Source organism: Argentina anserina, chromosome 7 (assembly GCF_933775445.1).
Source record: "Argentina anserina chromosome 7, drPotAnse1.1, whole genome shotgun sequence".
Lineage (NCBI taxonomy): Eukaryota > Viridiplantae > Streptophyta > Magnoliopsida > Rosales > Rosaceae > Argentina > Argentina anserina.
The window spans coordinates 2,940,797-2,953,510 of record NC_065878.1 but is presented as its reverse complement, the minus strand read 5'-3'; the positions used below and the strand labels follow the sequence as shown (position 1 = coordinate 2,953,510).

Here is a 12,714-nt window from a genome sequence, read left to right as displayed (position 1 = left end):
GTCTATAACTGATGTAATATGCAAAATAAAAAAAGTGTGTGAAGTAAAATTATAAGTTTCTGAGAGCACTGAAACTATACCATGGGCATTGAGAGTGATGTAGGAACAGAAGAAGGCATTGGCAAAGATCCAGACACTTGAGATGGCATGCCAAGTGGTGGCATTTGGGGTGGAGGACGTAAATGAGGATGTGGCAGCAAGGGTAAATGGGATGGAGGCTGTAGCTGTGGCCTATTTGGAGGTGGCATGGGCAAAGGGGGCATTTGTTGAGGGTGACCTTGATGTTTCTGGTGTTGCTGTTGGGCATTTTGATGATATGGTTGCTGCTGATTTGCAGCGAGAAGAGAGGGATGTGGACCAGGTGGGAGAGGAGGAGCTCCTAATGGCATCGAATGTGCATGAGGTTGCTGTTGCTCTCCCTGTATAGATGTGTCGAGTGATGGTATGTTTAATGGCATAGCTACTCCAACCCCTGGAATTGTTCCTTCATTTCGAGTTCCCCCCGGAGTAAATGGTCCTGGAGTTGGTGGGCCATCATGTATTGGAAAATTACCGGTCATACGGCCAGCAAAACCCGAGTTTTGATCACCATAACCTGAGTAGTTAAAGATTGCAAAACGTGTCTTTCAAGTCAGCTACATCTACCTCATATTTAACTACAAATTCATATCAAAGGTGGGTGCAACATTTTGTGTGTACAGGCTTATGCGTGTTTTGGTGTAAAATATCAGCCGCAGTAGTTAGCATATATACCAGCAATTGGTACGAAATCACAGATAGATAAATGCTGTGTCTGGCTTGCTTTGCACAAGCCAATCTAAAAACGCTTAAATCAAGATTCTATTTGATAAGAAATTTCTTCACAGTTCAATATTGGTTAAAAAGAGTACAACCTTGACTCTGATTGATGTTAAATTTATCACGAGCGGTGTCTCCTGGCCTATTTCTGCACCAAAACTTTGTTGTGTGATCATTGCTACCACTGCAGAAGATCAAAGCAAGCAGATGAAGGCATTGCTAATGCATCAGAAACAATAGATGATAATGATAGCTTGACACTGCAATAAACTTTCTATATTTATTCTAGACAGACAGTTGGAGTAACCAAGATACAAAACAAATATACATACAAACTGGAAGTTCAAACTGGACATGCAACCTGCCAATATATGACACAAGTGATGGTGCTCAGCCCAAAATTACATCTAACCTCCAATAACAACATATTTGGAAGTAGGAAAGGTAGGAACACACTAGCTTGATGCCAAACCGAATAATTGCCAATATTTAAGTCTCTTATGAATGTTCTCATACCTACTGAGCCAAACTATTTTGATTTATTTATCTTAACGGCGTTAGATTGGTGTTAGTGCTATAAAAAGTTAGATTAAATGAACGGCCGAGATTGAACAATACTCGTTGGTTCACTTGAACCTCGTTGCCCTGAATATGTTTCCCTAACTATAATCCTAGAGTAGTCTAATGAAGTGTACTCAGATCTGACTTTCGCTTGAGTAACGCAATCATGTATCTACTCAAGAGTTGGTATCGAATTAAATATTTTTATTCAGATTCACTTAATATACAAATAAATAAACATCTTGGTTCGCTACTATTTTCTAGGGAAGACTGCTTCGTAAAAAGTAGCATTAAACGGTTTTGAAGGAACCCAATATTTAGCAAGGAATATATAAATGTAACTGGAAAAGAGATTGCACATTCTGGAACTCATTTTCAAAAGGGATGTCCCCATAGAGTTCCCCCATGAAATTTATCACCAAGACTTTGGAAAACTGAGCCACCATAATTAATCTAGATGGTACTTTTGCTTAGCTTTTATAAACATTCACTTTGACAGCAATTCGTATTTTATAAATAAAAAAAAGTTATATATAGATTAGAACATGATATCTATTATAATATAAAGCATTTCTTATAAATTAGTCTTCTGAATAAAAGAACAGAACACTGCAACAAAGCAAGAGAATGATCATATACAGATTAGAACATGATATCTATTATAATATAAAGCATTTCTTATAAATTACTCTTCTGAATAAAAGAACAGAACACTGCAACAAAGCAAGAGAATGATCATATACAAAATGACTAGATATGAGTACCTGCAAAGAATATAACCAATAGGATGCCACTGGAGATCCCACACACTGTTATCGTGTGCATTAGGAATTTCAACCTGGGGAGTTTCATGCCTGTATTTAAAACAAATGTATCAGGGTTACAAGATAAATGAATTATAAACTGCATAACGGAATCATCTAGAAACAGACAAAAGACAAATTACTTTTTTACGGTAATAATAAGGGAAGTGGACAATTGATCCACAAAAGAGAAGCATTCAGGAACCAAGTAATCAACAACAACTAGACTAAGAAACACATGGACTGCTTCTGCCTTCCAATCTAGCAGAATGCTACAAAGGAAAATACTCGAACAAAAAAGAACCACAAGTTTTGAATGTGGCCATAGTCATCAATTAGACCATGAAGAATGTAATTCAGTTCGCGCAAGGGATAACATGATTTATTAATGTGCTTCTTCTAAATGACACAACCTACTTCACAATCCGAACGCCTTGCATTTGAATTATGAATGCTAGTCTTAATAGTTATACCCTACAAAACTAATGCTCAACTACCATCCATAACAAGAGAATAAGGCTCAAGACCCTAAAAACAAACTACTATATTTACTTTTCTCTCCTGAAATGAACAAAATATTTGATAACTATAGGATCAGTACCTGTATCCCCACCTAAAAAAACTTGAAATAGATCAATAATAAATTAAGTGCTATTTCAAAAATATACGAACTCCAGGTGTTAAGTATATTTTCACAGAAGCCATACAGTATAGAATGTCAAAGAAATGCATGAAGGACCATGGCACATGTTCTGTCTGTCAATATTTGCCCTCCGTTGGTTGTCATGGTTTTTATAGCTGACTTATTGTTATTTAACTAAACCATGACATTGATAAGAAGTTGACACAAAGAACATGGACCAGGAATAGAATTTACCCAACAAGCCAATGGAAAATGGAACCATCAGAACTCCCACTGACAAAATATTCTTCATGAAAAGGATGCCAAGCCAGAGCTAAAAAAATGAAAACATGAGGACCATAAGAAACATAATCTCATAAATTATTAACAGATACATCTATGCACTTGGAAATTTGGCTGCCATACATGAAGAAACGAGAGGAAGCTTTCAAGATACATATAGCAAATTTATATCAAAAGGCATCATTACGACTAGCTAAATCATTATTTTAGTAAGTTCACAACTTATATTCAAATAAGATGAACAACATCATATAAAATTGCAAAAGGGATTTTTCATTTTATCTTGTCGTAAAAGTTTCGAACAAAGTTTTATGAAGCTTTCGTTAAAACCATCGGTTTTGTTATGGGGATGACTGTTGATTCAAATAAATGCAAGAGTAATGCTACTATTTAGCAGAGATGGAAGTATTAAGATAATGCTAGTAATTAGCAGAGATAAATATGACAAAAGTATTAAGATGGACGACAAAAGTAACTAGAAAATATAAACACATTGGGATGGAATATCACCCGTAGCTAGAATTTCATAAAAACATAAAAAGTATTTACAGGATGGTTGGAAACAGAACTGCATAGAAATTAGTGGAACATAAAATTAAGTAAATAAGCTCCAGAAATATAAAGACACATCAATATAATCACTAACCAGTTACTTCCTTCCGATGCCCACGGAATGACTCAAGTTCCTTCATAGCCCTTATGTCGTAAAGCTAAGAGTTTGGAGTGCATCAATGTCATCAACATGGCAGAACAATGAAAACTTCAACAAATAAAATCCCAAATTAACCTTTATCTTGGTCATCACCAAACAATTCGCCGCTTACCTTTATGACTTGGTCCTTCGAAGCAGTTAGCAGCCAGTTACCATTTTGATTCCATTTAACAGACTGCACCAAATTTTTGTGACCATGACTGCAAAAACATGCATAAAATCTTTAAAAAAAAATTACTTACAAACTAATTCAGAGGTAGAGCAACCAATTTTCAGAACTCACAATGAACAGAGCTCTCGCCCTGACTTAGCATCCCACAGTTTGACTAGACTGTCTTTCCCACCTGCATATAGACCAACAACTTGGAACTAAGTGCAAGAACATACCAACATTGAAAAAGAAGTTTCATATAGAAAATCCAAGAGAATTATTGCAAACACCTGAAGCTAGTAAAGACTTTGTAGGGTGCCAGTCAACACTCTTCACATCCCAACCATGGCCTGCCTGAGTTCAAACCACACAGAGAAATTCTAAGGTTACTCCATGCACTTTCAATCATGAAAATTCCATAAAGTTGGTGTTGAAAACTTAAGCAAGAAGTAAACTTTATGCAATTAAGAGTCCAAGGCCAGAATTCATGCCTTGATGTGAACGTATTTCTCTTATTCTACTCTACTATTTATCTTTTAAAAAAGCTCAATGAAATGTTCAAAGAAACTAAAAAACCAGAACCTCCTATATAACATATTATTATCAGTTCACGACATGACTCTAGGCCTCAGTAATTCTAAACTGTTATAGACTTCTAACACAACATTAGAAAGGGCCAACTGAACTACCTTGATGGCCATTTGAGACCCCTGTTATATCAACAATCAAGTACTCAAATAGGCAATTTATTACCCATTCACAAACTTTAGGGATTTAAAATATTGAACCAGCTTTTAGAAAGAAAGTCTTGAAGTACATTTTGGGGGTGAGGCATTAAAGTGCCCCTTTGAAAAGGAAGAGACTCCAGATATGTCAGCTTTCTATAACAGTTTGGAAATCTAAAATTGGGTGATGAATTACAGATCAACGTCCATGAATGATAAGCCATAGAATAGATCAAACTGCCGAATCGGAAAAATTGGGTGCTGTCATATAGCTTTGTATCAGCTGAGTTCAGAAGTTGGAGATGAGCGGACTTGAACTGTTTGACATCCACCACAGGGTAAACTACCGCCACTCCGGCCCTGACTAATGCCAAAGCAGTGTGCTTCTATCAAAAGGAAGTACTTTTGAGCTATTTTCAGAGGCATAAACCTTTAGAATCTAAAACAAAAACACATGAGACCCTCAATCTCCTTGACATTTTGTCAGAAGCAGAAAAAAAAAATCCCAGATAACACCTGGAAGGCATTTCAGCAAATTAAAGAATTTTCACAATGCCTTGGCAGTGATTCAATGGCTAGGTGGCATTTATGTTTAATTATAATAATTCCTTGCCTTGAAAAGAAGAAAACAACCCCACCATACACCTTCGCCTCCCATAAATACTTTCGAGTTCACAAAAACTTATATTTACCAGCAACAATGTGTTTAACTTGCTTAATAATGGGAAACCAAGTCAAAAACAATCTAATAAATAATTAGGGTCTGAACTAATCCCAAAAATACATTCTAACATTTCTAAGTAAAATCCATTTCATTTCAATAAACATTACGGTCCACTTCCAGTTATCGCAAAGCCGTATTGTGTTCCTTCAAAAGTATACTAGAAAAGGTATGGTAAAAGAAGAGGTATGCAATCCTACATCCTCTGATGCAACACTACATATGCATATTAACTCGATCATCCCCACATAAAGATATTTAAAAAAGCAGGCCCCATGTAAGGATAAAGTTAATATCTGACTTGGACCTTGGATGAAGGAAAGGGGAAGAAATTGCACTTCTTAACTAGGTCATATCAGATGCATGAATAAATCAGTGCTGATCAAGCTACAGACAATGACAATGTTATGTGATCAAATCACGTTACCAGTCAATGTGCGCTCTTCTTGGCATCGTGCAAAATCCCATATTTTAACAGTAGTATCATTTGAACAGGAACAGAACTTCAAGTCAGTCTTACAAAAACTGTTGAGAAGAAAAGGATAAATCAAGCCATGCCCTAAGCAGAATTAAGAGGAGTCTCAAGTATCTACCTCAAGTCCTGAACAGATTCTTTGTGAGCAGATCTGTTGGCCTTCACATTATTCATGTTGGTTTGCCAATACCTAAGAGTAGAACCATATGTATAAACACATTAAAGCTATTATTATTTATCAATTAATACAAAACACCAATTGTCACTATATATGTGATTACTTTATTGCGCCCCCATCATCACCAGAGACCATATAATTGCCATTATGACTCCAGATCATAGATCTGATTGCTGTATCATGAGCCTACAAAATCGAAAGACGAATATGATCATAACATCCTTGAAGAAAACAATCATAAACTACATTTGACATCCTTTCTAAATAATGATACCCTAAGGAAAAGAAATTCAGTCTAGATAATTTACCTGAAGAATCATTTCAAAATTAAAAGATTGGCCATTCCAAAGGGTGAATTCTCCATTTTGAGAGCCTGTAATAAGACGCCTCCCTGGAGGAGTCCACTTTGAAAAGAAAGTGAAAGGGGTCAGTCAACATCAATATGATAACCTCACTGAAGACATCACATTCATGTTAGAGATTCTTATTATGATTTTGCAAACAATCTGAATTTCTCAAACCATTACAATTGGAGAAACCTGAATAAATAAATAAAAATTATCAGTTCTACTTGAATGATAGTTCCATCTTCATTGGAAAATACATGGCCATAATATTCTTGCCCCCCCCCCCCCCCCAACCCCTTCTTCAAACACCGCTAAACCCTGGTACCAAGACCATATATTTGGTTTAGGGTGTAATATAATTTTAGCTAATCAACAGAAGTCATAGCAGTACAATTAGTCATTGCTTAAAAAGGGTTGAGGTATAGCTCATTCAGTAGGAACCCCACCCTTCAAAAAGCAAATCCCAAGGTTCACTCTCTCTCCCAAGAACTTTAACTTATAAGCACCAAGACGGGATAACATGATGCTTGTAAAAGAACATATTAATGTTCAATGAGCCAAGGTTGGGGAGACATTCACACAGAAAAGTTACTATGACTTTGACCAAACTTGATAGTACTGAACTTACCAAAACCCGATTAATCGGATTACGGACTTTGTTCGTGGAAGTATGCACAAACTTTGCAGCAAAGCCCGTCGATGGGTTATCTGAATAGGCAACTGTTGGCAACATCTATGCCACAAAATACACAAGAATCAAGTGAAAAAGATATTCACTAACTTCAGATTATAACTAGATTACTATCATGCTACCAGACCAACATTTTTTATATACCACAAAAGAGTGAAATAGAAACAGTAAAGGATCACTAACATCAATTGCTGCCGCTGGTGTAGGTTGCAAAACTGTCATATCCCTTGCATCCCGCTGCCACATCCGATTCTAAAGAGCAATATTACAGGATGTAAAGATATTGAATTACAAAGAAGATGATCAGGTCTGAGAGATAATTAAAACTAGCATCATTCAATGTCAGAAGGGCAAACACTTGAGAGTTAGTTTTAGTTTTAGTACAGTACCAGTTTGTGTGGCATTAGGTTCTACTGAGGTTGTACGGTGGTTTGGACACTGCTAGGCAGTTCAATTGTTGTAATGTACAGTGATTCGATTGTGTTGCACACTTCTGGTTCACACTTTTTTGTTTTAATCACATTTCTTTCTTATATAATACTTTAGTTTCTGGTGTCAAAACAAAATTATCCATAACGGAGGACTACTACAAATTAGATTCAGAACTCAACACTCGTCACAAAAGCACAGAATTAAAACAGATAAGAAGAATACAGCCGACAATTCAAGGTTGGCAGAGATAAAAAGTGAAACAAAACCGGGGGACCGATAAGTTCATCCAATGAAAACCACACAAAAACAAAAGAGCCTAGGCACAAGTAGAAGATCCATACTCATCTTAAAACAAGATTCCCCTATAGTAGAAGCTCAATGGTACCTGCATATATCGCACAACAGTGCTAGTGTAATCCACTGCTCTTCTCTGAGTCTGCTTCCTGTTCCTTTTCGCACCGAAACCATCACCATGAGCTGCATTAAACACACCATTATTCCACCGATTAACCGAATCCACCACAACAAGAAAATTACTCCGAAAAAGCTAAGAATTCATCAGCAAACAAACCATCATAAGGAGGACCAGGCGCAGCGGGGTGGTGATAATCCGGTGGCATATTAGTCGAAGAAGCAGACGGCTGGCGCATCATCGGCGGTGGTCCCCTGTGAAACTCTCCACCTTGTTGCTGGTGCTGATGGAGGTGTTGCTGGTTCTGCTGCTGCTGGTGATAGTGCTGCTGCTGATAGTGCTGCGGCTGCTGTTGGTGATGCTGCTGCTGCTGCGGCTGTTGAGGATCGCCGGGGTACATCATTGCGGAGCCGAAACCCTAAAGCTCGCCGGCAAATTGCAGAATCGGAGGAGAGAATGGAGCGCCGGAGAATGAAATTGAGAGGCGATTCTTATGGTTAGGGATTGGTTTCTCTATCAAATCGGAGCGGTAACCAGAGAGCGGAAGAAGAAGAAGAAGAGTTCACTGAAATCAACACGGGACTCTCTGGGAGGGTTTATTTTGGGGTTTTATTCGGGTTGTGGTTTGTATACCCGTTTTGAAACGGGTCATCCAATTTTAGCCGTTATTATGATCCAACGGCTGCAATTATAACTTTCTGAAACTCAAGTATTCAGAAACTGGAATGCTTCAGTCTCATTTGGTGGGGAAGAGGAAGCAGCTCTAAACCCTAGACTGCTTCTGGGGAAAGCACTACCCAGTCCATCACCGCAGAAGGGTTTGCAGTTTGTCCAGTACCAACTGTAAGTTTCTATTTGCTTGAAACTTAAGCAGCTTTTTTCCCCTGTTTGGTGAAATTGCTTTGGGACGGTTATGTTTTTCAATTGCTTTATATAATTTGCCAACACAATGCTATGTAAGAATTATAAGACCAGCAGAAACCTTGCCATGATTATTGTATTGGGCTGCTGTGTGTTACTGCGTTAGTGTTCTGCCCTTGAATAGGCCAAGAGCTGTGGAGTTGAGTTTAGTGGATTAGAGATCATTTTCAGTTATGGTTCTTTTTTCTCTTTTCTGTGTGTTCTGAACAAGGGAAGTAGATGGGAAAAAAATGCATAAACGGCAGAATATTTTGATATGTTATAGAGGTCCTGGGACTTGGTGCGTTGCTGCCTCTTTTGTATTGGAAGTAAATGCTTTGTTGCCATTTCAAGGGGAACATAAATTACAAATGTGTTGAGTGTGTTAATCAAAGTTTAGGGTGTCAATAATACGCGTTAGAGGTTTCGTTTTAGAAGATAATGGTGCCATGGCAGTACTCATATGTTCTTCTATCGTTGTATTGTTGGTGAACTTGAATCCCCTCTCCTTACCCAAAATCACTCTGCATTTTATATAATTTTATTATTATTGTATTTCTATTGAAAGAAACTCACAGAATTATCAACCAGACACACCCTATGATTGATAGAGTCAGGTTTTTAATATAAATTTATTAGAGTGAGATACTGCTTTTCACTCACCCCCATCGCCATTGTGTATTCTTCACTGGTATCCATTACTCTTTATGTAGTGGTCCACATTCTATAAGCTACACTTTGTGACACAAACATTGTCACTTTGTAGAAGTGCTTGTGAGTTATAGGATGCAGCATCAAGACATCTTAAAGTTTTTCTTACGCTAGCTTTGGTTTGGAGCTGTACATTCTAGGAATATATTTATCTGGTACATGAAAATAAATAAAATAAACGGAAATCAAGAGTTATTGTACTAACACTATGAAAGAGGATTTAATGGTCCTTTATGATGATTCTTTGGGAGACTTCCTTGAACGGATTTTGGTGATCTAACTTTTTTTTTCCTCTTCATTGTCATATTCTTCCTTTCTCCAAATGGGCCTCTTTGGCAATTGTAGCGGCAACATTTTCGATGTCTTATGAAAAGAGGCTCACTGCTATCAGAAAAGCTGCCTCTCTCACTGCTCGCCTTTGTGAGAAGGTGCAAAACAGGCTGTTGAAGCCAAACTCTTCAAAATCAGATAAAAGTCCAGTCACAGTGGCCCATTACGATAGAGCCACGGACAGAATACAAGAATTTCCAGATCATTCTACTGTCACTACTGCTGGACATGATATTAATAATGGCGTTCGTGAAATGAAATTGGCGAAGAACTTGGCCTGTCTTGTCGATGAATCTTCTCAAATAGATGACAAAAGACCCAGGAGCAGAATGGAACTCAAGAGGTCTCTTGAACTGCGTATTAAGAAGAGGGTGAAGGAACAATACATCAGTGGGAAGTTTCGAGACCTAATGGCTAAAGTCATTGCCACTCCAGAAACTCTTCAAGATGCATATGACTGTATCAGACTCAACTCCAATGTTGATATAGCGTTAACTGATGAGAAAACTTCTTTTGGTTCTCTAGCTGAAGAGTTGTGCTTTGGGAGTTTTGATGTTAATGCTAATACCTTCTCTATCTCAATAAAGAGTGCAAGGAAAGATGTTTTAGTGTTTCCCAATGTGAAACTGAAGATCATTCAGGAAGCCATCAGAATTGTTTTGGAAGTTGTTTACAAGCCCCACTTCTCTAAGATTTCACATGGGCACCGAAGTGGGAGGGGGTATTCTACAGCTTTGAAGTACATAAGCAAGGAGACTGCTAGTTCTGATTGGTGGTTTACATTGCTCATTCACAAAAAGCTAGATGCTTGTATTCTTCGTAAACTGATATCAGTAATGGAGGAGAAGATAGAAGACCCTAGCCTCCATGTTATGATCCAAACCATGTTCCATGCTAATGTACTCAATTTCGAGTTTGGTGGCTTCCCGAAAGGTCATGGTCTTCCACAGGAGGGAGTATTGTCCCCTATATTAATGAATATCTATCTTGACCTATTTGACCGCGAATTTTACAGATTATCGATGAAGTATGAAGCTCTTAGTCCAGGTTCTCATACTGATCAGAAGTCTCAGTCCAAGCTGCGCAGCTGGTTCAGGAGAAACCTGAAAGGTAATGATCTTCGCTGTGCAGGTGAAGAGAGTTTTAGAGTTCATTGTTGTCGCTTCATGGATGAGATATTCTTTTCGGTTGCTGGTTCTAAGGATGCAGCTTTTCATTTCAAATCTGAGACTCTAAATTACTTGCAGAAGTCTTTGCACTTGGAAGTTGATGATCAAATAGAAGTATTTCCCTGTCAAACATCGCAGGGTATCCGCTTTTTAGGCACTTTACTTAGAAAGAATGTGAAAGAAAGTCCTGCTACAAAAGCAATCCACAAATTAAAGGAAAAAGTTGCTTTATTTGGTACACAAAAGCAAGAGGCATGGGATTCTGGTACAGTTCGTATAGGAAAGAAATGGTTGGGTCACGGTTTGAAGAAAGTCAAAGAATCAGAGATTGAGCATTTAGCTGACAGCAGGTCTGGTTTGAGTCAAATTTCCCATTTGCGTAAATCTGGAATGGAAACTGATCATTGGTACAAGTACTTGATGAAGATTTGGATGCAAGATGTCAACGCCAAAGCAGCAGAGAGTGAGGAAGCTATTCTGTCTAAGTATGTCTCAGAACCAGCTTTACCTGAAGAACTAAAAAACTCCTTTTATGAATTTCAGAGGCAAGTGGAAAAATATGTTTCTTCTGAGACTGCTTCTACTCTTGCCCTTATGTCAAATGCTGGTTCTTCTACTGACTCTGTCTTTATCACAGAGATAATTGCTCCCGTTATTGCAATAAAAAAGCGTCTCCAACGGTATGGATTGATCACACGTGATGGTTATCCCCGTGCCTCCTCTTTGCTTGTTTTACAAGATAATCATCAAATTATCGACTGGTTTTCAGGTGTCGTTCGCCGTTGGCTTAGATGGTATGCCAAGTGTGATAATTTCAATGAGGTAAAGTTCCTGATCTGCGATCTAGTAAGAAAGTCCTGCATTCGTACGCTAGCATCAAAGTATCGTGTGCATGAAGACGAGATAGAAAAACGTTTTGACACTGAACTAAGCAGTATTCCCTCTACCCTAGAAGTTGAGCAGGAGATGGTAAATGAAACATCGAACGCTCAGGCTTTCGAGAACGATGAGGCTTTGATGTATGGAATTTCTTACAGTGGCTTGTGTTTGCTCTCTCTGGCTAGAATGGTGAGCCAGTCTCGACCTTGCAATTGTTTCGTCATTGGGTGTACAGCTCCCGCACCAAGTGTCTATACTCTTCACGTAATGGAAAGGCAGAAGTTTCCTGGCTGGAAGACTGGTTTCTCAAGTTGTATTCATCCCAGTTTGAACAGACGGAGAATTGGGTTGTGCAAGCAACATGTAAAGTATTTGTATCTTGGTCATATATCGCTTCAATCCATTGATTTTGGGGCATGGAAATGAATGCATGCAAATTAATAATAGTGTTATTTCTCTTCTTTGAAATGCATCGTTTTTAGTATACCAAAGCATGCAGTACTAAAATCCGTGTGGGTCGTGAATCGATAGGACCAAACCCAATTCCCGTGAGGCCACGAAAACCAAGATTAGCTTTATCTGGTATCAAACGTGACTTACCTATTGGCTTGCTTCAGAGTGGAATATAGACACTTTTCATCCCCTCTTTCTATTAGTTAAAGCAGGAATCAAAGACTTTCGATGATGGGTAATGAATGAAATAGAATTCCTCTCCGATCAGTGCAATATTCTAGCGTTTCCTACCTGGCGCATTTCGGATTCTTTGTCAACCAGCTGTAGAAGCCTTTACTCGA

The 12,714-nt window shown here is 38.1% G+C and overlaps 2 protein-coding genes across 3 annotated transcripts in view; one reads left to right on the top strand and one right to left on the bottom strand.

Annotated features, from left to right (window-relative positions):
* LOC126802895 (flowering time control protein FY) overlaps nt 1-8,476 on the bottom strand; it is a 97,585-nt gene extending 89,109 nt beyond the window's left edge. For both annotated transcript variants that reach the window (XR_007673021.1, XM_050530605.1), the window contains exons 1-16: nt 8,091-8,476; nt 7,905-7,996; nt 7,271-7,339; nt 7,025-7,129; nt 6,358-6,453; nt 6,153-6,235; nt 5,990-6,061; nt 5,824-5,921; nt 4,241-4,300; nt 4,083-4,143; nt 3,912-3,999; nt 3,734-3,797; nt 3,040-3,118; nt 2,124-2,213; nt 894-982; nt 81-595 (exon numbers count right to left, since the gene is read on the bottom strand). Coding sequence is in view for 1 of the 2 variants with exons in the window: in XM_050530605.1 (XP_050386562.1) it covers nt 81-595; nt 894-982; nt 2,124-2,213; nt 3,040-3,118; nt 3,734-3,797; nt 3,912-3,999; nt 4,083-4,143; nt 4,241-4,300; nt 5,824-5,921; nt 5,990-6,061; nt 6,153-6,235; nt 6,358-6,453; nt 7,025-7,129; nt 7,271-7,339; nt 7,905-7,996; nt 8,091-8,334 (1,905 nt within the window). In the remaining variant the exon portion in view is untranslated. The remainder of the gene's footprint in view (nt 1-80; nt 596-893; nt 983-2,123; nt 2,214-3,039; nt 3,119-3,733; nt 3,798-3,911; nt 4,000-4,082; nt 4,144-4,240; nt 4,301-5,823; nt 5,922-5,989; nt 6,062-6,152; nt 6,236-6,357; nt 6,454-7,024; nt 7,130-7,270; nt 7,340-7,904; nt 7,997-8,090) is intronic.
* Nucleotides 8,477-8,681: 205 nt separating this feature from the next.
* On the top strand, nt 8,682-12,382 carry LOC126802226 (nuclear intron maturase 4, mitochondrial). Its single transcript, XM_050529818.1, has 2 exons — nt 8,682-8,774; nt 9,888-12,382. Exon 2 carries the CDS (start codon nt 9,902-9,904, stop codon nt 12,344-12,346), a length of 2,445 nt encoding a protein of 814 aa, XP_050385775.1. The 5' UTR covers nt 8,682-8,774; nt 9,888-9,901; the 3' UTR covers nt 12,347-12,382.
* The last annotated feature ends 332 nt before the right edge of the window (nt 12,383-12,714 follow it).

Excerpts from the sequence above, each read along its gene's own strand:
- LOC126802226 (XM_050529818.1), top strand. The coding sequence starts at position 9,902 with ATGTCTTATGAAAAGAGGCTCACTGCTATCAGAAAAGCTGCCTCTCTC.